The sequence below is a fragment of the Delphinus delphis genome, chromosome 18 (genome assembly GCF_949987515.2).
Source record: "Delphinus delphis chromosome 18, mDelDel1.2, whole genome shotgun sequence".
Taxonomy (NCBI): Eukaryota; Metazoa; Chordata; class Mammalia; order Artiodactyla; family Delphinidae; genus Delphinus; species Delphinus delphis.
Genome location: NC_082700.1, coordinates 7,041,759 through 7,067,709, shown reverse-complemented (window position 1 = coordinate 7,067,709; position 25,951 = coordinate 7,041,759). Strand labels below are relative to the sequence as shown.

General features: G+C 38.3%; 1 protein-coding gene across 9 annotated transcripts in view; it reads left to right on the top strand.

The window, feature by feature from the left end:
* Positions 1-25,338, top strand: part of KATNAL1 (katanin catalytic subunit A1 like 1) — a 76,723-nt gene extending 51,385 nt beyond the window's left edge. For 7 of the 9 annotated variants that reach the window (XM_059995955.1, XM_059995954.1, XM_059995962.1 and 4 more), the window contains 5 exons: positions 1,821-1,979; positions 2,713-2,839; positions 4,066-4,200; positions 18,379-18,505; positions 19,926-24,146. In XM_059995955.1, coding sequence (XP_059851938.1) covers positions 1,821-1,979; positions 2,713-2,839; positions 4,066-4,200; positions 18,379-18,505; positions 19,926-20,124 — 747 coding nt within the window. In that variant the 3' untranslated portion in view covers positions 20,125-24,146. Of the gene's footprint in view, positions 1-1,820; positions 1,980-2,712; positions 2,840-4,065; positions 4,201-18,378; positions 18,506-19,925; positions 24,147-24,172; positions 24,260-24,865 lie in introns of those variants that run through there. The other 2 variants (XM_069540029.1, XM_069540030.1) reach the window with 2 other exon arrangements.
* Positions 25,339-25,951: the final 613 nt, after the last annotated feature.

Here is a 25,951-nt window from a genome sequence, read left to right as displayed (position 1 = left end):
ACCGTGTCCTAGAACCAACCTAGGGAGCAGGGGTTTCAGGGAGAAGGGAATGAACACCAGGTATCGGCACCATCCAAGGTCAGAGAGAGGGAAGGAAGCTGTGAGTTGAAAAGTGACCATTGGTTGGGACTTCCCTGGAGATCCAGTGCTTAAGACTCCGTGCTTCCAAGCAGTGGGTGCGGGTTTGATTCCTGGTCAGGGAACTAGGATCCCGCGTACTGCGCAGTGGTGCAGCCGAAAAAAAGAATACGTAAAACTCAAAACAGAAAAGGAAAGAAAAGTGACCATTGGATTAGTAACTTAGGTATTTTTAGTGAAGGAGTAGAGGCAGAAGTCAGACTGTAGCTTGTGAAGAACAAATAGTAAACATAAACCATTTCTTTAAGAAGGTTGGCTGGGAAGAGGAAGGAAGAGGTAGATAGTAGCCAGAGGATTTGTAGGGTCAAGTGAAGGATTTTATTTTTTAAATAAATAGAGCCCACAGAGGAGGAGATACAGGAAATAGAGGAGATAATTGACAGGGTAATGTCATGAGGAGGGGAAATTTATAAACGCTGTACTGCATCTATGAGCTGTGTCTGCGCACAGACGCTAACCCTGGAAATTATCTCCTGCTGGACATGACCACATTAATGACATTACAGGAACTGAGAGGGCATTGAGAGGGGATGGTGGAAAGAGAAACAGAAACTTTTCTGTAGCTGTGCCAATACCATTAGTTGTCTTTACAGTTTTCAAAATATCAATCTCATGTATAAAGGCTTCTGGCAAAGCAAAAATTTTTCTTGTAAAACTAGCGTTTCAAATCCTAGTGATCCCTGGTTGTCCTGGGTATCAAAATGCTATAGCTAGAAGAGCGTTTGGACGGTTTCTGAATTTAGAGTTTATGAAACTTTGATATGCACATAGTTTTCAAAGTTTAAACCCCCCAAAGCTAATTGAATTAAATTAACAAATGGCTCCAAATTCCTCTTAAGATCACGAACTATCATGCAAAAGAAATGTAGTGTTAACTATATATCTGAACTCTCATTAAAAGTGTTAGAAGAAAATAATAAGTATTTAAAAATCCATTAGTCTGCAAGACTAGAGGATCGGTGTTCTTGGATAATTTTTACTCCTCATTGATTTATTTTTATGGAACGTTTTTCTGTTTGTTTCAAAGGTGAGAAGTAAGTAAAATTTATATTTTAGTCTATGTAGTGGCTTTTTCCTTACTAACACTGTTTTATGTAAACTCTTAACTGCCTGGCACAGTTAAACTGATAAAAGGCTAGCTAACTTGATTATGTTTGAATCACCACTAGATTTTAGCTACCTTATTTATTAACTGATGAATGGATCTTTATTTCTGATTCAAAGTGTATATTGTAAGTGTGTTGTTGAAGATAGGTTTTGTACCTTAGGAGGGCGAGGGATATATAATCTGCTCCATGTGGTAGAGAATGTCATCTTATTTTCATTGCTTAAACAGAGCAGTCACTCTTAAGCGGTGCTCAAGACCATACACATTTGTCTTCTGCCAGGTTCAGTAAAATCGGTGGGCTCTTTCTAAATGTACCAGGAGATTCCTTGTTGTCTAGGCCCTTTGTTAGCCCATCTCTGAGTACCTCTGATTTGAGACCTTTTGTGAAACCATTCTTCATTTTTGCTTTTTCTGTCTGTGAAATGATATTCGTGCCCAATGCGCCATGAGTTTACTGTGGCAGTTGAGCTTATCTTTTGATGGGAAGGGTTTCGTGTACATTAATAGTTGCTGATATTCTATTAGAAAGCACATTAATCTGATAAGTCATTTCGTGTGTCCTTTGGAATTTCAGGGCGTGCTGATGGCCGGGCCCCCAGGCACTGGTAAGACCATGCTGGCTAAAGCTGTCGCCACTGAGTGTGGCACAACATTCTTCAACGTCTCGTCTTCCACGCTGACGTCGAAATACAGAGGGGAATCTGAGAAGTTAGTTCGTCTGTTGTTTGAAATGGTGAGTGGTGTTATATTCGGATTTCAAAGCACTGTTTGTGTAGGCACATGGTATCCCTTTAATCTAGATCCGTTTACCCAGGGATCCATTTAAGAAAGGGCAACTGTACTTATAGTTTCACAGTTCTTGACACGCTAATAAGACACGGGGCGGTGGGTTTTGTGGAGTGGTTGATGTGTCTTCAGCGTACCTTCCTCTCTGAAGTAAAAGCCCTTTGGCATCCCGTCCGGTGCGGGTAGAAGAGACTTTGGAAATGTGTGTGGTTTGACTGATATTTCTGGATCTCTAATGAGCTGGTGAGCAGAAGTATATTTTAACATATATTTTGAAAATCAGAAATTGATCTATCATTAAAGTTTGTTCCTTTTTCAAAGTAGTTTGCAGTAGCTACTTAAGACTGCATATTTGAGGATAGATTGGTGATTTATCTTTAGAAACTTTTTGTATTATGGAAATTTTCAAACACAAAAGTAGAAAGAATAGTACCGTGAATCCTCGTGTATCTGTCACCTGACTTCACCAACCATATAACTTATCTTTTATGTTTAGAAATTTTTCTGTTTCTGATATGATTGATTAATTTAACCTCTGTCTATAAGCAAGTGATGGCATTAAAGCAGTGAGAAATTTCTGCTCTTTTTCACCATTGTTTTAGTCGGAGGAAATGTCTTTTAAAAACTTCAGATTATTTCAGGAGGTCACTAAATGATTTCTTTAAACTATTTTCACAAAGGCTAGGTTTTATGCCCCCACCACCATCTTCATTGATGAGATAGATTCTATCTGCAGTCGAAGAGGAACCTCTGATGAGCATGAGGCAAGTCGCAGGGTCAAGTCTGAGCTACTCATTCAGATGGATGGTAATTGATATTTAATTACTGTCTCTAAACTGTTTTGGTCCCTTTTTGAATTTTGTGTAGATTCATACTTGGAAATTCTCAACGACCGGACTAGAAGGCAGCTGAACGTATTTGTGATCATTTGTTCATCCACGCATTTGTACATTTGTTCATGCACTCAAAAAGCATCTATTGCTTACTTGCACCATCTCAGGTTCTGAGGTTAAAAAGAAAAGGAGTGTGGTGGCCTTCAAGGAGCTTACTATTTAGAGCAAAGCCTTTAGAGATGTGGCTCAGGGTCCCGGGGGTCTTTAAGACTCTTTTAAAAGGTGTGCAAAGGCCAAACTATTTTCATAGTAATATCAAGATGTTATTTACCTTTTTCACTTTCATTCTCTCACAAGTCTCATTTTTAGTTTTTAATAATAAATGTTGATACACTACATGCACACAAAAGCTCTTTGGAGGTCAGTAGTCTTTACGGGCATAAAAAGGATTCTGGGGCCAAAAGTTTTGAGAACCACTGACCTAGTTGAGAAGCAGGCACCTCACAGACAATTGCAATACATTATGAGTTCTGGGTTTAGTGAAAACATAGCACGAGAGGCACCGCCCGGACTAAGGGAGTCGTAGAAGGGAATAGCTGACTTGGGCTCTGAAATATCGGTAGAAGTTATTCAGACAAAGAAGAAAAGGCTTTGGGGAGCCACTGGAGGAAGAGAGTGATGGGCCCAGAGCTACTTTTTAGAGATATATCACTCTGGTAGTTGTATGGTGAATAGGAGGCTATTTAAGCAAATTGTGAGAAAACATAAAGTGTGTTAAAAAAAAAAGTATATATATGTATGTATGTATGTATATCCACAGTGCATTGTTTTAAAATAGCTGTGGTTATCCACCAACCATAGATACTAATGGAATACTTAAAACGTGTGTTGCATACAGTGCCAGGCACTATAAGATACATAAAATAATGTAGTACCAGGAGTTCCTTCCCTCAATGAGTTAACTGTCTTAATTTCTGTTAAAGTGTAATATGAGAGACTAGAGTGACTGTGTTGTACTTGTTCTGTAGTTATCTGTTGATTTGTCTGGTTCTGACACCATGCAGAGGTCAGAAGAACTGCATCATGTTCGTCATTGAGCCTCTACCACCAAGCCTGTGGCCGATGCTTAGAAATGTTAGTTGAATGAAAGAATAAAGGACTGTAAGAAAAACACTCTTCTTTCCCACTTACTGTATATAGGAGTTGGAGGAGCTTTAGAGAATGACGATCCTTCCAAAATGGTTATGGTATTGGCTGCTACTAATTTCCCATGGGACATTGATGAAGCATTGCGAAGGAGATTAGAAAAAAGGATATATATACCTCTCCCAACAGGTATGATGCCTTCCTTTTACTATATTTTGATCTTTCTTTTACTCTCTGTTACATTTTTCTATTTCTGTAGGTCTTTATTCCCTTGGCATTCTGCTTAAAGACGTTTATAGCATCACAAAACCCATTTGTTATTTATGGAAACAGAGGCCTCAGTACTCTGCTGAAGTTTCTTACATTCAGAGGAGTGGTTGTGTTAATAAGTTGATAGGACATCTAAGTTTTACTTTTATTTATTTATTTTTAATTAATTTATTTTTTTGGCTGTGTTGGGTCTTCGTTGCTGCGCGCAGGCTTTCTCTAGTTTTGGCAAGCGGGGGCTACTCTTCGTTGTGGTGTGCGGTCTTCTCATTGTGGTGGCTTCTCTCGTTGCAGAGCACAGGCTCTAGGTGCGTGGGCTTCAGTAGTTGCAGCACACGGGCTCAGTAGTTGTGGCAAGTGGGCCCTAGAGCACACAGGCTTTAGTAGTTGTGGCGTGTGGGCTCAGTAGTTGTGGCATGTGGTGCCAAGACCACAGTAGTTGTGGCTCATGGGCTCTAGAGCGCAGGCTCAGTAGTGTGGTGCACGGGCTTAGCTGCTCCACGGCATGTGGGATCTTCCCCGACCAGGGATCGAACCCCATGTCCCTTGCATTGGCAGGCGGATTCTCAACCACTGTGCCACCAAGGGAAGTCCCTAAGTTTTAATTTTAAACTTGAGTCTTCATTAAAACTTATGTGGGGCTTCCCTGGTGGTGCAGTGGTTGAGAGTCCGCCTGCCGATGCAGGGGATGCGGGTTCGTGCCCCGGTCCGGGAGGATCCCACATGCCGCGGAGCGGCTGGGCCTGTGGGCCATGGCCACTGGGCCTGCGCGTCCAGAGCCTGTGCTCCGCAGCGGGAGAGGCCACAGCGGTGAGAGGCCCGCGTACCGCAAAAAAAAAAAAAAAAAAAAAATCTTACGTGATACAAGTTTTTGTCCCTGTACTACAAAAAACAATGTACGTTGATAAGAATGTGAAAATTTAAAAACATTTTTATAATGAAAAAAAACTTCAGTGATTAAAAATAAAGTTCTCTTGGGATCTTTTTTGAAGTATGCTGCTTTGAAAAAATATTTCATTCTGTTGATGAATGTTGACATTTTCATAAGTGAGTTTTTTCTTTTTATATTGAGATAAAATTTACGTACAGTGTGAAATGTACAAATCTTAAGTTTACAGTTTGATGAGTTTTGACAAATGAATACTCTTGTTTAATCAGTACCCTACTCACAATGTGGACATTTCTTTCACCTCAGAAAGTTTCTCTGTGCCCCTACCAGTTGACTCAAACCCCTAACAGTCATTCACCTTCCTGATTTTTAACACCATAGATTAGTTTTACCTATTACTAAACTTCATATAAATGGAATCATGACATATGTACTCTTGTGCATCTGGCTACTTCCACACAACATAATGTTTCTGAAATTCATCCATGTGGTTACATGTATCAGTAGTTTATTTGTGATGTGATTACATGACAATTTGTTTATTCTCTTTTTGATGGACATTTGAGTTATTTCTAGTTTTTGGCTATTATGAATGAAGCTATAAATATTTTTGTATAGATCTTTTTATAGATGAGTATTTTCAATTCTTTTGGGTAATATAGATAAGAAGAGAATAGGTGGATCATAGGGTAGGTGTGTGTTTAACTTTATAATGCTCAAACCATTTTCCTAAGTGGTTGTACCATTTTATACTCTCACCATCAATGAATGAGAATTCCAATACTTCCATATTTTTGCCAACATTTGGTATCGCCAGTATTTTAATTTTAGTCATTCTAGTAAGTGTGAAATGCCTTATTTTCTTTCAGTTTGTGGTTTGCCTTTCAATTTTCTTTATGGTGTCTTTTGATAAGCAGAAGTGTTAATTTTGATTAAGTCCTCTTGTCAGGTTTTTCTTTTATGGATAGTGCTTTTTGTATCTTAAGAAATCTTTGCTTACCACAAGAAGTCAAAGGTTTTCTCCTATATTTTCCTTTAGAAATTAGAGTTAGATCTGTGATCCATATTGAATTAATTTTTTGTATATGTGTCAATTGGGGGTTGAGTTTCATTTTTTTCATATGTGTATTGAGTTGTTCTAGCATCACTTGTTAAAAGGAGTTTTATTTTTCCATTGAGTTACTTTGGCACCTTTGTTGAAAATTATTTTGCTGCATATATGTGGGTCTATTTCTGAATTCTCTGTTCTGTTCCATTGATTAAAAAAAAATTAGATATAGGGTTATCCTGTCAGGTTATCTATTTTTCATTGAGTAGGCTTTGGTAGTTTGTGTTTTTCAAAAAATGTGTCCCTTTCCTCTAGGTTGTCAGGTTTATTGGGATTTGACCTAATACAAACATGGAAGCTGACTAAATGGTTTATGTGAGGCTGTTGATTTCATGTCTGGTTCTGGAGGCTGAAGTCAGTAGGGAGGGCAGTAGGAAGAGAAGATGCAATGGTGGAAACAAGAACAAACTGTAACCTGTGGGGATGAGCTGGAACTCATGAGGATAGACTGGAACCCACACTGGGCTCTCATTGCCTCTAAGAGTTACAACTTTGATGATTGGGGTGTCCTTTAGAAGAAGCTGGCACTCTTTGTAACAGTACTCAAGGTACACCTGGCTTAGGAGTCAAGCTGAAGGAGGAAATCTGACAGGAGCTGGAAAGAGTTGGAGGCCCAGGTGCTGCCCCTCACTAAAAAGATGAGCCGGCAGGCAAGTGACAATAGGCCTCAACTGCAAATGCTCTTCATGCCCTGAACTAACTTTCTGAGTTGATTTCAGTTCTGCCTTTCACATCTTGTCCATAATGACTGATGTGGTCCCCACTAACCCAGAACTATGTAATGAAGAGAATTCTGAGAAGTGAAATTCTAACTTCACTGAAGTTGACACAGTACAAATCCACACACCTTAATTTCTGTTTCGTCTATATGATCTATAATAATGGCTCAATTTTCATTCCTAGAAGAGGCAATTTGTGTTTTATCCCTGTTGTTCTTGATCATTCTTGCTAGACATTTATCAGTGTTATTAATCTTTTCAAAGAACCAACTTCTTGCTTTGTTAATGTTCTGTTTTGTATTTCATTGATTTTTATCTCTTCTTATTTCTCCCTTATACTCCTGAGTTTAATTTTCTCTTTTTTTATGAAGTTAGAAACTTAGACTGTTGATTTTAAACCTTTGTTCTTTTTCTTTTAATATAAACATTTAAGGTTGTATTTCTCTTAAAGCACTGCTTTGGCTTCATCCCACAAATTTTGTTATATTTTCTTTACTATTCAATTAGAAATATTTAAAATTTTTCCTTTTTCTTTTTTTCTTTGACTCTTGAGTTATTTAGAAGTATGTGGTTTAGGGAATTCCGTGGCGGTCCAGTGGTTAGTACTCTGTCCTCTCACTGCTGAGGGCCCGGGTTCAATCCCTGGTTGGGGAGATAAGATCCCACAAGCCGTGAGGCAAGGCTGAAGAAAAAAAAAAAGAAGTATGTGGTTTAGTATCCAAATATTTGAGGATTTTCTAGATGTCTTGTTGTTGTTGATTTCTAATTTAATTCCACTATAATTAAGAACTACTCTGTAAGATGTCAGTTTTTGAATTTTGTTGAGATTTTATGATTCAGCATATAGTGTATCTTGCTGAATGTTTCAGCTGCAGTTGAATAGAATATTTATTCTGCACTTGTTGAGACAATATTCCATAAATGTCAGTTAGATCAAGTTGTTGTGATAGTATTGTTTAAATCTTCTAGATCCTTAATGATTTTTTGCTCTGTTTTTTTCTATCAATTATTGAGAGTGGGTGGTTAAACTTTTTAAGTATGATTGTGAATTTGTTTATTTTTCACTTTAATTCTGTAAATTTTTGCTTCATGCAGTTTGAAGTTCTGTCATTAGGTACATAAACAGTTATCATTGTTATATCTTCTTGATTCTTCTACCTTTATGAAACATCTCTTCCTCTCTGATTAAATCCTTTGACTTGATGTTTACTTTGATATTAATATAGCCTCACCATCTTTGTTTTGCTACTGTTTGCATGATATATCTGCTTCCTTCCTTTAATTTTCACCTTGTACATGTTTGTATTTGCAGTGCAGTTCTTGTAGACAGCATATAATTGGGTCTTACTATTTGTATAGTTTATCTTTGCTTTTTAATTGCAGTATTTTGTCCATTGAAATATAATGTAATTATTGACATGGTTATGTTTAAGTCTGCCATTTTGCTATTTGTCCCTTTTGTTTGTTCGTTACTCTGTAACGAACTTTCTTAATTTCTCTTAATAGTTGACTCTTTTTTAGTATCCATTTTAATTTCCTTATTGGCTTTTAGCTATACTTAACTGTGTATTTTTTAGCAGTTACTCTAGGGATTTACAATATGCATCTGTAACTTATTACAGTCACTGTAGAGCTAATATTGTACCACTTCATGTAAAATGTAAGAACCATTTGCCTCCCCCAGCCTTTGTGCTATTTTGTCATGTATTTTACATCTGCATACATTGTAAATCCAAACATATAATGGGCTTAAATTGTCAGTGCAAACTTAAATTAAGAGGAGCACAAACAGTAGTCTTTTCTGTTTACCTACATATTTAGCATCCACTGCTCTGCTTTCCTTTTTAAGGTTCAAGTTTCCAGCTGGGTCCGTCTCTCATTTGTCTAAACAACTTCATTTAGTAGTTAAGGTCTGCTAGCATCAAATTCAGTTTTTGTTTTCTGAAATGTCTTTATTTCACTCTTATTTCTGAAGGTTGTTTTTGACTGATAAATAATTCTGGGTTGGAAGAGGGCTTTTTGTTTGTTTTTTGTTTTGTTTTTTTTCTCTCAGTGCTTATAAAGATATCATTCTATAATCTTCTGGCCTCCATTGTTTTTTGCATGTGAGGTCAGCTGCCATTCCTATCATTGTATGTAATATATCGTTTTCCCTCTGGTTATTTTTTTAAATTCAGCTTTATTGAGGAATAATTTATATATAATAAGCTTTATCCACATAAAATTTGATGAGTTTGACAATTGCATACAGCCATGAAACACACCACAATCAAGATGCAGAGCATATCTTTCATCCTGAAAGGATTTCTTGTGCCCCTTTGCAGTCCATTCTTCTCTCCCCGAAACACTTCCCACCTCAGGCAACCACTGATCTGATTTTTGTCACTATAGATTGTTTTGAATTTCACATAAATAGGATCATACAGTATGTATTATTTTGTGACTGGCTTTTTTCACTCAGCATGATTATTTTGGGATTCATCGATGTTATTGTTTTTTATTGGTGAGTAGTATTCTGTTATATGACCGTACCACAGATTATTTATCTATTCTCTTATTGATGGATATTTAGATAATTTCTAGTTTGGGACTGTTATAAGTAAAGTTGCTATAAACATTCATGTTCAGTTCTTTGTGTAGACATGTGTTTTCATTTCTCTTGGATAAATACCTGTGAGTATATGTTTAACTATAGAAAACAAGCTGGTATTTTCTTGAGTGTTTGTCCTCTACAGTTGACTTTTTAAATATTCTATTTATCATTGTTTTTCAGCAGTTTGACTATGATGTACCTCTGTGGGGTTTTCCTTTTATTTATCCTGCATGTGTGTTGGACTTTCTGATATTGCTGCACAGATCACCGGGACTCTGTTAACAATTTTTTTTCAATCTTTTTTCTTTCTATTCCTCAGGTTGGTAGTTTCTGTTCACTTGTCTTCACGTTCACTGACACTGTTTTCTTCTGCCATCGCCAATCTGCTTTTAATCCTGTCCAGTGAATTTTTCATTTCACATGTATTGACATTTTGCAAATCTAGCATTTCTGTTTTGTTGTTTTCTTTTTTATAGTTTCCGTTGCTTTGCTGGGATTCCTCATCTGATCATTGATTTTCTGTATATTTTCCTTTAATTCTTTGAGATGTTTCTCTCCAAAAGGTGGAGCTTAATTCCCCTCCTCTTGAAAATGGATTGGACTTAGTGATTTGCTTCTAAGGAAAAGAATATGGCAGAAGTGATGCCATATGACTTCCAAGGCTAGATCATAAAAAGGATTAAACCTTTTTATCTGAAGGCCATCTGCTGACAGAAATTCCTCTTGCTCTGGGGACCTCTTTTGTTCTGTTCAGGCCTTCAGCTGATAGATTGAGGCCCACCCACATTATGGAGCACAGTCTGCTGTACTCAGCGTCCAGCAACTTAAATATTAATTTCATCCAAAAACACCCTCACAGAAACATCTAGAATAATGTTTGAACAGATATCTGGGCACTGTGGCCCAGCCATGTTGACACATAAAATTAACCATCACAGACCCTAAACTAGAATTTTCTAGCTAAACTGCTCCCAAACTCCTGATGCACAGAAACCGTGAGGGTAATAACTTGTTGTTTTAAGCCACTAAGTTTTAGTATAATATGCTGTTCTGAAATAGGTAATTGATATACTACTTTATAGTTTTTGTCAGCTAATTCTAACGTGCGGAACATCTGTTTCTATTTGCTATTTAAAAAATTGTTCGTGTATGGGTCACATTTTTCTGTTTCTTCACACATTCAGTAATTTTTATTGTATGCTCTACATTTTAGAGAGTCTGGATTATGTTGTTTTCTTTTAAACGGTGTTGAGATTTGTTCTGGCAGGCACTCAAATTATGGACAGAACTTAAAAAGTCACTTTGCAGTTCTTTACTGTCTGTTGACTAATGCATGAAAACAGTTGCCTGTTATATTTTAATAGTTGTTTACCATAGAAGGATAAGTCTGATACCACTTTTTTTTTAATGATGGCCAGAAGTCATAGCCTCCCCTATGACTTTTGAAACTTAATTATTGTAATATTCCTTATTCACTTTTGCAACTAGATCTCAAGGGTGTATATAAATAATTGGTAGATTTCTAGTTCACAGATTACATCTTGTATTGTCTTTCCTGGCTGCTACTACATATTCTGTTAATTCTAATAATATCATTACTTAAACAGAAAAAAATTTCTTAAAATAATGCTTAACTTACTAATTGAGCTTACAGAATAATAAACTTATTTAAAGCAATAATGTAAGTGATTTAAACTGTCCTGAAATATTACTTCTCCCAGAAGCAGCTCCTTAGTGTCTGCCTTGCTCTTCTATTAGTCACATGAAGATTTGAAATTTGAGTGGTTTATTATCACTCCCGATTTAATAAATTTCTTCCCTTTCTCTTTCCCCCTTTTTTCTCTTCTTCCTTGCTTTCTAAACAAAATATGTGTATGACACCTAGAATATTTATATGAAATCTTTTAATTTTTCTATTGTGCACAATGATTATAAATAAAAAATTAATACTGATGGGGAAACTAAAAGCTTTACTACTTGAATTGACATCATTTGAGCTTTTGTACTTTGAACTTTAATTCACTATAACAGACAGAAAAATAATTGATGATAGGAATTTTATAAACCGCTGAGGAAAGCTTGGGTTGAGGAGAAAGATATACTTTATGGTACGAAGATAGGAATTCAGCTTTCTTTGAAATATTGGAGAAGAACATAGACCTGGCTGACTATTGGGATTTTTTCTAAACTTGTTTTCCTTTATGAAAAGGTTATGTTATAGGTAATGGTAAAGGTAATAGTCATTATAGGTAATGACTTTTAGGTGCTTCTCTTTGCTCATTACTGGTCTGAATGTGTGTACCTCATGACCATAGAACTTGAGAAATTGCTTTCTCCTAAAGGGCTCCCAAACAAATAATCATAATTAGAACTCCACCCTTTCTAACGTCTTCTTTTATCTGTGTTAATTAATTTCACAGGTGTTTATTTAGCTCTTTGCTATCTGAAAGACTTTTATTAGGTACTGTGGGAATATAAAGTGTACAATCCTTGTCCTTAGAGAACTCACCGTGTGGTTGGAAGGGGGCATACACCTACCCTAACAGCAGGGAAGCGAGGGAGCATGTGATACTGGAGTTGCCCATAGTACTTTTGGGGTGGAAACGTGGAATAGTAAATTCTGACTGAGGTGCTTAGGGGAGACTTCATGGAGGAAGTTGCATTTTCACTGAATTTCCATAGAGAAGAACAGAAACAAAGGCATGGTTGCTTGAAAGTGAACGGACAGCTGTTGTGGCCGGAGCATCTGGTGAGATAAAAGGGTCTGGAAGAGACAGAACTATAAAGAAAATTTGGAAAGATGAGAGAACTGAAAGAATGATTTGGAAATCTAGGGTAAAATTAATGGAAAGAAAAGTAGATTATATTAAAGTAAAAAAATTGAAGGACATTTTATGAACAAAAGCAACCATGAAAAGCAATTTTTAGTTGGAAAAGGCAAGAAGTATAAGAATGAAAATAGATAAAACAAGGAAAGCCACCCAAAAAGGCATATTGTAAGTTATGTAATTTACATAAATATGCAGATTTCTTTAAGATTGCGAGGCAATTAGAACTTGATGGCAAGAAAAGTCAGTGTATCAGTTACTCTTGCTGTTTAACATACCATTCCAAACAGTCTTCTTTTGCTCACAGATTCTGGGATCAGGAATTCAGATAGGGCACCACAGGGATGGTTTGTGTCTGTTCCATGAATTCTGGGTCACAACTGGAAGATCAGCAGCTGAGGGTGACTCCACATCTGGAGCCTGGCATCATCTGGAGTGTCTTCACGCACATACCTGGTGGCTGAGGCCTGGGGCCTCAGGTGGGGCTGTCTTTCTGGAGCACCTCTGTGTTACTTGGGGTTATTCCATGTGGCCTGGGCTTCCTCAGGCATGGTGGCCTCAGCTTGTCACATTTCATACGTGGTAGGTCAGGGCCCCAGGTGTGATTGTTCCACTGGGAAAGGTGGAAGGTGCATTGCTTCTTATGACCTAGCCTTGGGGGTCACGTAATGTCACCTCTGCTGTACTCTGGGTTGAAGCATTTACAAGCCCACCCATTTTCAAGAGGAGGGGAATCAGACTACCTCTGGGTGGAGGAGTGGAAGGCCCCATTGTAGAAGCGTGTGTGGGAGGAGAGGCTCTTGCACCATGTTGGTAAATACAATGTGCGGTAGTCAACAGATGGAAGAAGTCAGGTAACAGGCACGGGTGGAGCTTGGCCTTGTACCAAGTCTCTTCTTACTTTATGCATCTGCATTATGGCAGCAACCACTGCTCAGCCTAATGAACTCCTTTCTCCAGCCCCTTCATTTAGTTGTTTTGCTTTTAGGCTAACCTCCCTAAACCACCAAGGCATCACAGAGTCTCTTAGACTCTGAGTGATTCTTATTTCCTATCCCATCAGGGTCAGAGTACTTTTTTTTTAAACTGTAAGTTCGTACCTTATCTATCCTATTTGTGTCTATTTGCATTTCTTAATACTGTGTTGTACTTTTCTACTTACCTTTTCTTTCATTCGTGCTTCTTCCTGCTTCCATGTCATAATTTATGGTGCTCTCATTTCCCAGATTGTTCTCCCTCTTCCTTTGTATTTAAATTTTATTGATTTTTCAAAGTCGACATGAAAGCATACCAATTCTGTGAAGTCTTCTTTGCCGTGGTCTCTCTCCCCGTGTGGACTTCACTCCCCTGGGTGTTTCCTCTGTGCTGTCTAACCCCCAGGTGGTCCTTAATAGAAGGAATCTGGCTTTTCTCTGTCTCCTGCTAATCCTGTTTGTTGATTGACTGAAGGTGGTGTGCGTGATGGGGCGACTGCCATTTACTGAGCGCTGCCTGTGGACTGGGCTTTACGTGTATTAGCTCATTTAACCCTCACATCAGGCTTGTGAGGTAGATTCTGTTCTTATCTTTACTTATGAGAAACTGAGGCCCCGAGCAGTTAGGTATCCTGCCCGGTGCGGCAGAGCAGGGATGTGCACCCCGGCCATCCGGCCCCACAGCACACACTCCTTATCAGTCGTGCTGGACTGCCTCCAGTACTCAAGAAGAAGTTGTGTGATCCATCTAACAGTGTTTATTTAAATTTCAAATGTGTATTAACTTGGTTATGTAGCATTGGCAGTTCTTTATACTGTTGTTAACACATTAACCCCTCGTTAAATCCTTTCACAAGCTTATTACATATCATTAATTGAGTTTTATAGAGATGATAAATCCTGCTTAGAATCTTCTGACAAATCATTGATACAACCAGTATTAAAAGTTATCTTTTCCAAATCATAGTTACTAGGGAAGAGGAGGATGCTTCCTACTAAGCTTCAGTCCCACCAGCCCTCACTTATGAGCAGCTTTATGCTCCAAAGTTCATTTAAGTCGACTGTCAAGAACTTTGCTTCGGGCTTCCCTGGTGGGGCAGTGGTTGGGAGTCCGCCTGCCGATGCAGGGGACACGGGTTCGTGACCCGGTCCGGGGGGATCCCACATGCCGCGGAGCAGCTGGGCCCATGAGCCATGGCCACTGAGCCTGCATGTCCAGAGCCTGTGCTCCACAACGGGAGAGGCCACAACAGTGAGAGGCCCACGTACCACAAAAAAAAAAAAAAAAAAAAAAGAACTTTGCTTCTGGGGGCGAATGCGTTATATTAAACTTGATGCTTTAAGTTCTTCGGGCTGGCCACAGTAAAACGTTTTGATTTGCAAATACAGTGGTGTTCTAACATGGGAACTGAAAGAGCAAAGTGATGTTCGTTCACTAACATCCACCTGCTGTGTGTGGAGCTCTTGGGCTGAACTTGGAGCTTTCCCTGCGGCATCTGGAGCACGAGCGCCTCGTGCAGCAGTGGCCCTGTGAGCTCCCTCCCTTCCCCGTCTTTCTTCCCATGCCCCTCTGGCTGACCACCTAAGCGGAGGACTTCCTGGGCCCGCACCACCTGTGGGTACCCATGCTCACTGCAGGGGGGTGCCTGTGGCTGAAGATGGTCAAGGATAGGAGCTCCCGAGGTGAAGGGATTCTGGAGGTCACAGTTTCTAGTCACACGCAGATCCTGCCTGCTTGCTGCTTCTCTTTTCACCCTGGCTGCTCTTTGCGTTGCTTTGCTCCATCTTACTTCAAGCGTGTGTGTGTGTGTGTGTGTGTGTGTGAGTGTGAGTGAAATATAACTCAAATACAAAAAAATCTGTTAAAATGTCCAATTTATCCAATAATTGGCAAAGCAAACAACCATCGAAGCACCTGCTGGGACAGGAAGTGGAGCAGTGTCAGGCCTCCGCGCTCCGCAGTATGTTCCTTCCCGGCACAACTCCCTTCCAGTTCCTGCTGGTAATCACTGTCACTGCTTCTAGGGAAATAATTTGTTGTTTTTCCTTACAATTTTATCACCTAGTAATATATCCCCACACACAGTTTTACCTCCTTTTAAACTTTACATAAATGAATCACATTAATTGTGTTCATTTGTAGCTTGCATATTTTGCTCAGTGTGTTTTTAAGATTCATCCATGTTGCGACGCGTAGAGGCAGCTTGTGTTTGTGGCGGTGTGCTGTTGCATTGTATTAGTTTGCTAGGGCTGCCATAACACAGTACACCCACAGACTGGGTGACTTAAACAAGGGAAACTTATTTTATCACAGTTTTGTAGGCTACAGGTCCAAGATGAATGGTGTTGGCAGGATTGGTTTCCTTCTAGGGCCTCTTTCCTTAGCTTGTAGGTGGCCATTTTCTTTTAATGTCCTCATGTGGTCTTTCCTCATGTTGTGTGCCTCTGTGTCCTAGTCTTCTTGTAAAGATACATATTGGATTAGGTCATATTGGATTAGGGCCCACCCATCTGACTCATTTTACCTTAATTACCTTTTTAAAGGTCCTGTCTCCAAATACAGTCACATTCTGAGGTATCAGAGGTTAGAGCTTCAACATAAGAATTTAGCAGGGGACACAGTTCAGCCCATAACATCCATTATGTGATTATGCCACAATTATCCATCATATTTTTTGATGGATGTTATGATTATTTCCAGTTTTAGGCTTTTATACTGCTATGAACATTCTTCTGCATGTATAATGGTGCAAGTGCCTAAGTTTCTTTAGGCCAGGATGGAGCATTCCATCCTAGCAGTGAATTGCTAGGTCATGTTGCACAGCTGAAACATCAGTGGATAAATCCAGGCTGTCTTCCAGAGCAGTTGCTTCAGTTTACACTCCTCCCAGCCAGCAACGTGTGAGAGTTCCCGTTGTTTCACAGTTTTCCATCACTTGGTGTTGTCAGACTTTTAAATGTGTACCAGTCTTTTGGTGTGCAGTGCTTATTGCGGTTTAATTTGTATTTCCTGTATTAGTAAAGAATTTGAACATCTTTTCCTTTATTGATTGGCCATTTTGATTTTGTGATATATTTGTTCAAGTTTTTTGTCCATTTTTCTATTAGGTGGTCTGACATTTTCTTATTGATTTGTAGGAAGTCCTTAAATATTCTAGATATAAGTTTTTTGTTAAATCTGGTGTAAATATTTTCTCAAACTCTGTAGATTGTATGTTTTCACTGTTTTACAGTGTCTTTCGATGAATAGGCGTTCCTAATTTTAATGGGGTCAGTTTATCCGTCTTTTTCCATGTAGTCGATTTTTTAATGTATCTTAAGAATATTTACTGTGAGGTCATTAAGATAGATTCCTGTTTTGTCTTCTAAAATGCTTATAATTTTGCATCTTATGTTTAGATCAGTAATATATCCGGCACTGATTTTTATGTATGGTGAGGATGACCCAGTCCCATTTTTTCTCTGTGAGTAGTCAGTTCTGGCATCGTTTATCGAAAAGACCCTCCTTTCTCCTACTGCCCCGAACCACCTGTGTCACAAATCAGGTGTCCGTAGCGTATGCTCTGCTCTGCTCCTAGGCTCTCCATTCTGTGTCACGGATATGCTTGCCTCTCTCTGCAAGAGTGTTAGACAGATTTGAATCCTATTGCTTTGTAGTAGAGCAGTTCCTCCTGCCTTGCTATTGTTCTTCCTGAGTGTCTTGGTTATTCTTGGTTCCTTCCATTACCATTTTCATATCTGCCTGTCAGGTTCCACAAACAGACCTGTTGGGGTCTTCATTGGAATGCCTTAACTCTGTAAGATCATTTGGGGGGGAATTGTCAATGTCATGAAAGACAAAACAAAGTAACACTGGGGAACTGTTTGAAGAAGACTAAAGAGAGACAATAACTTTAATATAACGTGTAATGGTTTTTAAGAAAGTAATAAAGGCCCGGGACAAATGCGGACATTTTAATCTGGACTGTGTGTTAGATGAGACCAATGCACCAATGTTAAATTTCCTGTTAAGTGTGATGGTTGTGTGGATGCCTTTGTTCTTAGGAGATACATGCTGAAGAATTCAAGGTAAAGTGTTGTGTTGCCTATAGCTAGCTCTCAGTTCATAAATGAGAGTGGGGATGAGAGGAGAGGGCAAGGGAGTGATAATGGCAAAATGTTGACAATTGGTGAATCTAGAGAAAAGGTAAATGAGTGTTCACTATTTTTTTTTTTACCTGAAGATTTAAAATTTTTCAAGATAAAAATTGGGAAAATTAAATTTCATTTTGTATATCAGGAAATCGTAGAGAGCCGGATCCAGGCTAATTCTGCATTACCTTAGTGTGCTATATTAAGCAGATTTGTCACAAAAACTGATGGTGAAACAGCAAGCAAGATTGGTTATTAAAAAATTCTGTTTGTTTCAGCTTACTCGATACACATTTCAATCATATTGGAACAGCAAATGTCTGTGGGCCGGCTCTCCAAGTAAAAAATATATTAATAAGCGTTTTGTGCCAATTGCTGATTGCTAGGAAAAGAAAACTGGATTTTTAAAAAATACTGATTAGAGTTCTGGAAATCTTTTCCTATGTCATACTAAAAGGTGAGCAAAGTAACTCCTAGGAGTTACACTCCATGCAATCTAGTTTCATAAAGCTAGGCTAAATATTTTTTTTACAAAAGCATTTCTGGTGCTTGAATACTAATGTTTTTATTTTTCATAAAGGATCTCAGACCCTTTGTTCTCATAGCAAATATCTTCACAATCTATTAGGAAAACTCTGAGTTTTGTTTCAATTATTAGTTACTACAGCCAAGGCACACAGGAAGTTAAATGATTCCACTAGTCATGCAGTGAATTAGTAATATTAGTGGACTCACAGTTGTTGACTTTTCTTTTCATTAGACTCTTTCTTTTCCTGAATGTTAAATAGGTGATTTCTTATCAAAATGATTTGTAAAGTAAAACATCTAATAATAACAACAAAAAAAATCTTCTAACAGCAAAAGGAAGAACTGAGCTTCTGAAAATCAATCTTCGTGAGGTTGAATTGGATCCTGATATTCAACTGGAAGATATAGCAGAGAAGATTGAGGGCTATTCTGGTGCTGATATAACTAATGTTTGCAGGTATTTTTTGTTGTTGTTAATGATCCGTGACGTTAGACATTAGTTGTGGATTTATCAGGAGGACTTGTCTTAAAGTCAGTGTGCAGTTGACCCTTGAACGATGCAGGTTTGAACTGTGTGGATTTTTTTCACTAAATACATCCTGTAGTACTACAGGATCTGCGGTTGGTTGAATCTGGAACTGTGGATAAGGAGGAATCGCTCGTTCAGAGGGCTGACTATAAGTTATTCCCGGATTTTCAACTGTGCCAAGGGTCTGCACCCCTAACCCCCGTGTTGTTCAAGGGTCAACTGTAGTTCACCTTTTAGAGCCTTTGATTTTTAAGAAATTGTTTTGCCCAACTTGGTCATAAATGGCTTTGACAACCTAAGGTTAATTTAGCCCTAAATTGGAGACTAGCTGAATCAACATAAAATAATATCATTTTGTTTTGGTTGGCATTATTTTACTACACGCAGATGAACAAAGGTGATCAATTTTATATGTATATATATATAAAAATTTCCCTTTCAGTTTAGTGACATCATAACTTTTAGACAATTCACATCACTCAGTGAAGAGGATTTGTTTTTAGTACTTAACTTCCCTAACAATACTTAAATTGACATCAGTAGCCTTTCCTTAAAACCATAACATCTGTGTTACTCATTTTTTCCACGAGTATTTGTCCTATACGCGTGTAAGTTTAGTGGCACTCAATAAGTTCACAATAGCTTCTACTGTTACCATAGAAAAATGTATACACAATAGCTTCTACTGTTACCATAGAAAAATGTATAAAAATGTGAAGTTTTGGTTGGCTTGGCTGCCTAATAGCTTTTTCGTGAGCACTAGTTGTACACTTCTTCCTAACCTGCGTAATTATTTACAAGTGATCAGAATGAGCTGAAAATAGGATCCAGAGAAGCCAGGTTTTCTCTCTTCACTTGCCCACAAATATTCCATGTAGGGAATTCCACATCCACTGTATTCAGGTATATTCATGCTCCAGAGAGAGAGAGGTTCCTGGCTTTACCTCCTCTAATTAGGTTGTAGACAAACTGGTATAAGATTTGAGTTATGTTAACATTAGCCGTATGTTTATTTCCAAGTATGCAATTCAGTATTTCATAATTCTCCTTCAGTTTCCTAGACTTCTGGGCTGTCTTTGAGGAGCAAGTGGGGAAAAGAAAATTCAGTACCATCTGAGCCCAGCCTAGACTTTTAAGATTCATTACAGTACTTTTTATGTTTAAGTCCTTTGCATCTTGTTTTAACCTTTCCTGAGCCCTCAGGATGTCTCTGAAGTGGAAAATTCTGAGCAGCATGGTAAAAACATATAAAATGATCTTTTGAATGTTTTCCCTTAACATGATCACAGTTGAATATGTTTAAAACATTTGCAACAATAAGTATTCACTGATTTTGGTATATTTTTAGGGATGCCTCTTTAATGGCAATGAGACGACGAATCAATGGCCTAAGTCCAGAAGAGATCCGTGCACTTTCTAAAGAGGAACTTCAGATGCCTGTTACCAAAGGAGACTTTGAATTGGCTCTTAAGAAAATTGCTAAGTCTGTGTCTGCTGCAGACTTGGAGAAATACGAAAAGTGGATGGTTGAATTTGGATCTGCTTGAATTTCTGTCAGCTCTTTCATTTCTGGTATTTTTGTTTATAAAATGTGAAGAAATTCCAGCAATTTTTTAAAAAAACAGGTTTGGAACTTTACATTGGAGAGATTTTCTCTTAAAGGAAAAATTTAAAACACAAAAGAACATACATATCCTTGAGAAGTAAGAAAAGCTTACATAGAGAGCCTGATAGCCACGTATCCATGCATTATAGTTGCACACCCTAACCAGAGTATTGGGGGCTGAAGAAAGCAACCAGTGTGCTGTCGTAGAAACTTGTTTACAGGAGATGTAGAGGGAGCTCTGTTTCTCACTAGTGTTCATTGTTTTTTAGTTTTTTCTATGCTTTGCTCTGAACATGAGGGACCTATATCTGTTGGCTTTTAACATCAAAACTGGGTTTGTGTCAGATCTATTATTTGTTGTTAAGAATTATGGTTTTGGATTAAATAATGAATCTGCTAGTTAAACCTTTAGAATTCACCTACTACTGTTAGAGTCTCTTATATAGTTTGAATTTTCCCTTCCCTTCCCTCACCATTCCCTCTACTAGCTATTTAATCGCTTATTGAGCTTTATGGGGGAATAGCCTCATGCTTTGTGGTTTTTGAATCCTTTTGCCAAGTGGCTTCTCTGGTTTTCAGTATTTGTTTTGCTGGCCGTATTTTACATTGGAAGGGTGGAAAGGACATCATGCTTGCATAAGATGCTCTTTTTCATTCTAGACTTCTGAGTTTGTTTTCACTTTTCTTTCAATATGTTCAACAGATAAACCCTTGATTTTTCTCAGCTCAAACATTGTTTTTTGCTGAATTTGCCTTTCATATTCTAAATAAATGCTTTGGTATTCTAAACAAGTCCACTCTCTTGTGGCTAATGCAAAACAAACAAAGCAAAATCTTTATGGCTTTCGAGACAGCTTGTTTATTAACAAAATAACATCGTGCATAATGAACAACGAACATTTAAGAATCATTCCTTGTCTAGGTTGAGTGCTTGTACGCACACTAAGATTAGGTTAGAAATATGATATGCCCATTCTTTTCAGCAGAAATTAGACCGTAGAAGGAGGCCAGAAAAGGAGAGGCCATGTATCTAGTCACAAGTAGAGTAGCCTAGTGTTAATTTTAAAAAATTACATTTATCCTGTTTTGATTGGGCAACCTCTGCTTTAATAGTCAAGCTTTAAAAAATTTGTATTTGATGATATCCTGAATTTTCAATTTTGGACAGCAACTACTAGTTTAAAACCAGAAATAACATATAGCTTTTTTGACAGTTAAACTCTTAGCAGCTTCCTTAAGAGATTTCTTCCCCCTACTTAGAACCATATACCACAGTATTCATCTAATGCTTTAAATTACCCCCCTTTCCTCTGAGGCATAGATTTATAAGAGTTAAAATCATGAGATATCATGATTTTATTTTAATTGATTTAGTTCATCTTAAAAGTTGAAATGAGAGAACTTTCCTTTTATTCATGAACTTTTAAAATAAAGAAATAAATAATCCCACTAAGATAATCTTGCAGACTATTGCCGTCCAGTAAGTTATTTTTTTCCCGAAGTCCTAGGGGCAGTCGTTAAAACCTTAGTGTTTTGATTGCCAAAACTTGTTTGCATAGTTTAGTCAGCCCATTTTGCTAGATTTCATGTATTTGTCTTGGCTTACATTTCAATTTTTTTCTGAATTCTTCATGCATAATAACGTGGTAATTTTGATTTTTTAAAAACTATCAGTTGAGCAGTATTTGGAGACTCAAGCCTCCTAGGAGCTTATCTTTACTGTGTTAAGTCAGTCCAGTGTGTTTATTTCCCTTGTTTCTCACTTTGCTCTGTCAGTGGATGGTGAATGCTTTGTATGTATTAACCCCATAAAGGATCCTGAGGAGATCCCTAGGGCGTTCTGTCCGACCTTTCCTGCACATGGTATGTGCATTGTCTTTATTGCAAGACTGTGTTGCCTTACCCAGAATGAGAGCATTTTTGTGTTTTATTTTCTTTTTTCTGTTGTATTATCAAATTAGAAAGATTTGGTTCCTTTAATTCCTCTGAAAACCTGAGTGTTTGGGGTTCTTCAACACAGTGATGTCGGGACTAAGTTTTCTACACTTCTGTCTCGCAGTTATCTGATCAGATAATCCTCCATCTTAGTAGGCTCATGTTGGTTGCCTGCTGTGTGCCTGTCCCTTGGGTGGGCGCTCTGTGGCCACAGAGTTGGACCAGGCAGTGCAGTACCGACTGGGCACTTCCTGTAATTACACCGTGTAGCTTCTGGCTCCCACTAATGAAACGATTTCAGTTTATAAATGGAAGGCACAGTAACCTGCGAGTTGCTTTAAACGTTTTTCTCTCTTTAAATTTGCTTTAAAATTAGAAGTGGTATCCATTTGCTTGAACAACAGGACTACTGTAGATCTTGGCTGTTTTCATGAACAATTTTTGTCATTTCCCAAGCTACATGTTTATTGTAAACACATACACATGCAATTATGGCAAACATGTAAACGCGTTACACGTTTACTGCAAACATTTTGCTTGCACAATTCCTTTACTTTTAAAAGGAAATGAATATTAATTGAATGTGCCAGACAAATGGCTCTCTAATGGAGGCCGAAACCTTCTAGTAATCCATGTAGAAAATAGACGATGGCGTCACAGACTTTATCTTCAGTCAGCAGCAGTGTGGGCATTCCAGAACGACCAGACACACTTTGGGCTTGGACCTCTACCTCCCAAAATGCCAAGATAGCTTGGAAGAGGTAACATGTTGTGGTCTAGCTGCCTAACTGGGGGTTTCGTTTGGGCTCCAGAGACTGCAGTTTTTATGATGTGATATTTGACTGTCCAAACATAGGCTGAAATCACTAATTACTCAAAAAGTGAGCAAGCAAGTGTCTGGTGAATCTGCCGTAAAAAAACATTCATGTACATCAGGAAAAATGTGTGTACACAGCCCAGATTTTCAATATAAGTGTCACTCTTTCACTTTGCTACATGCAGCCTGACTCTTCTGAACAGAAAGTGTTGGTACTGTAGGTTTCGAACACCTTGAGTTTGTTTGAATCCCCTCCTTGGAAGTTTCTGTCTACACTGCCGTATCCATGATGAGAATCACAGACCAGTTGACGCGGTTCTGTTTCACTTTCCTTACCCTAGCAACCTTGAGGTAAAGTGAAGGATGAGGCAGGTATTGCTTGTCATGTGGGCTTTGGCTCCTTCTGTGTTGTCTTGATTATTGACTCTTTTGGCATAATAGTAGATTCCCACTCCTCCTTTTCTTTTGTGAATGATAAGTCACCTCAGGGTATTTCCTGTGTGATAGGCATAAAATGTTAAGGATAATTGTTGGCCTTTTCCAAGAAAGGGCCACTTTAACCATATGAAGAAACAATAGTAATCCTTCTTTTAACATTTGTTTTGTATCTTCTGTTCCATAATGGTTTTGATTGTGTAGTAGTTTGTACATACAGCTTAATTTGTGATGTACATAATTTTTTTTTTGCGGTACGCGGGCCTCTCACTGCTGTGGCCTCTTCCGTTGCGGAGCACAGGCTCCAGACGCGCAGGCTCAGTGGCCATGGCTCATGGGCCCAGCCGCTCCGCGGCACGTGGGATCTTCCCAGACCCGGGCATGAACCCGTGTCCCCTGCATTGGCAGGCGGACTCTCAACCACTGCGCCAACAGGGAAGCCCAATGTACATAATATTTATGTGAATCTAAGAATCTGTCACAATAGAAAAGGGTAGGAATTATAGTTGGAGGGCGTGTTAGGGGAATACAAATATTTAAACCCCAAATGTTTTATTCTTATCTCTGCTAATTATTTTTTTTTTTGCAGAAAAAGCTAAAAACTGTAATAATTACTATGTTTACTTATTTATACCTTTAAATTAGGCTTTTCATACTTATTTATTTGATTTTTTAGGACGTTTGCTTTTAATATTGTTTTCTCTTATGAAAACTATATGATATTTAAAAATAAAGTCCCTAAGATAACACATATGTTTTTAAACATTCACAAATTAACAATAATTCTTTGAATTTTTATTAGGTTTTTTGGCTCCGGACAACTCTTTAACTTTAGGAATATTTCTCAATTTCCAGATGACTTGTTAATAAAAACAGGAAAAATATTAAGGTAACGTCATCAAATTTATTCTTTTTATTTTACCTTTCTCCTTTGTTGATTGATTTTATTTTATATGTATAGAAATAACCTAGATTCTGCTTTGTCACCAGCAGTGTGTAGGTTTCTGTACATATGGAACTTTGGTAGGGAATTAATGTGGAGGTTTTCCTCCTATGAAAGGACTCCCATTTTATTTTAAGTTCAAAATCATAAAATGCACTTTTGTTTTACAACCTCTGAAATGACTAAATATTGCCCTTTGGAAAACCTGAGTCTTTGCACGTGTTATTTCCAGAGTCTACCTCAGTCAAACAGGCTTAGTTTTAGGTGCGAATGAATTGAAACCATATTGAAATTCAGTTAGTCATCTCCACTATACCTGTGTGTTCGTCTAAGCGCTTCCTTCTCTCTCCTCTCTCACTCACTTTTTTTAACACTGAAATTTCACTTGAAAATATTTGTTGTTCTTCCTCTGGGAAAGCCATATATTCCAAGTGAAGCCTCTACAGAATGTCTGGGTGAGTCTTCCCCTCTTTGTTGGGACAGCTTCATCACTCGATGTTCCTCATGTCAAGGAGTGGTTTCAAACACAACACACCTCCTGTTCTCTCTTAGCTTCATAAATACAAACTCATGTGACAGCATTAAAAGTCTCGGGACCTAACTGTTCCTGTACAAGGACCTAAGTACTTCATGGAAACACACCGAGGTGGACACGTGACATGTCTGTTCACACGGCAGCAGGGCAGCAGGCGTCGCCTTCGGTTAACATTGTGCGGACACAGTGTCCAGCGAGATCGCTATGTGCTGTAAGTGTTTTGTTAAGATTTTTGTTTCAGTGTCTGTCTCCCAGTATTTTGAACCTAATTTAAAGAAAAAGACGTTTCCAAATTGTATTTATTAAATGTGCTTTTCCTTACATTTTGTGCGGCTACATCCCTAGCTTCATGAGCTTAGCTGTGTCTGTGCATAGGTTGTAGTTTGGTAATAAATTTCTAGAGTGTGGCTTGTCGGTGTTTTCTTTGTGGTTCATATTTGATCTACAGTCGCTGGTCCACTTATTGCCACCAGTGGGAGTAACAAATCCCTCACTAGTAAGGGATGACTTTTTCCGGAGTTTCAGTTCTTATAAAATCACATATTGTGAACCTGACATTTTGTGTTTGCCGTGCATTATGCTAATAGTTTCAAGGTTGATGTGGCTAAGAATGGCTTTTCAATTAATTCTAACTGGTTTAACAAATACACGTATTTGTGTAGCACCATTGCGAAGTGGATGTTCCATAAGGTGAATTTTCCACATGACGGTGTCTTTTTTTTTCCTTTCCTGTTTCCATTTTTCTTTTTAAACATCTCTATTGGAGTATAATTGCTTTACAATGGTGTGTTAGTTTCTGCTTTATAACAAAGTGAATCAGCTATACATATACAAATAACCCCATATCTCCTCCCTCTTGCGTCTCCCTCCCACCCTCCCTATCCCACCCCTCTAGGTGGTCACAAAGCACCAAGCTGATCTCCCTGTGCTATGCAGCTGCTTCCCACTAGCTATCTATTTTACGTTTGGTAGTGTATATATGTCCATGCCACTCTCTCACTTCGTCCCAGCTTACCCTTCCCCCTCCCCATGTCCTCAAGTCCATTCTCTACATCTGCACCACATGACTGTGTCTTATGTTATGAATTCTCCAAAACTATTTT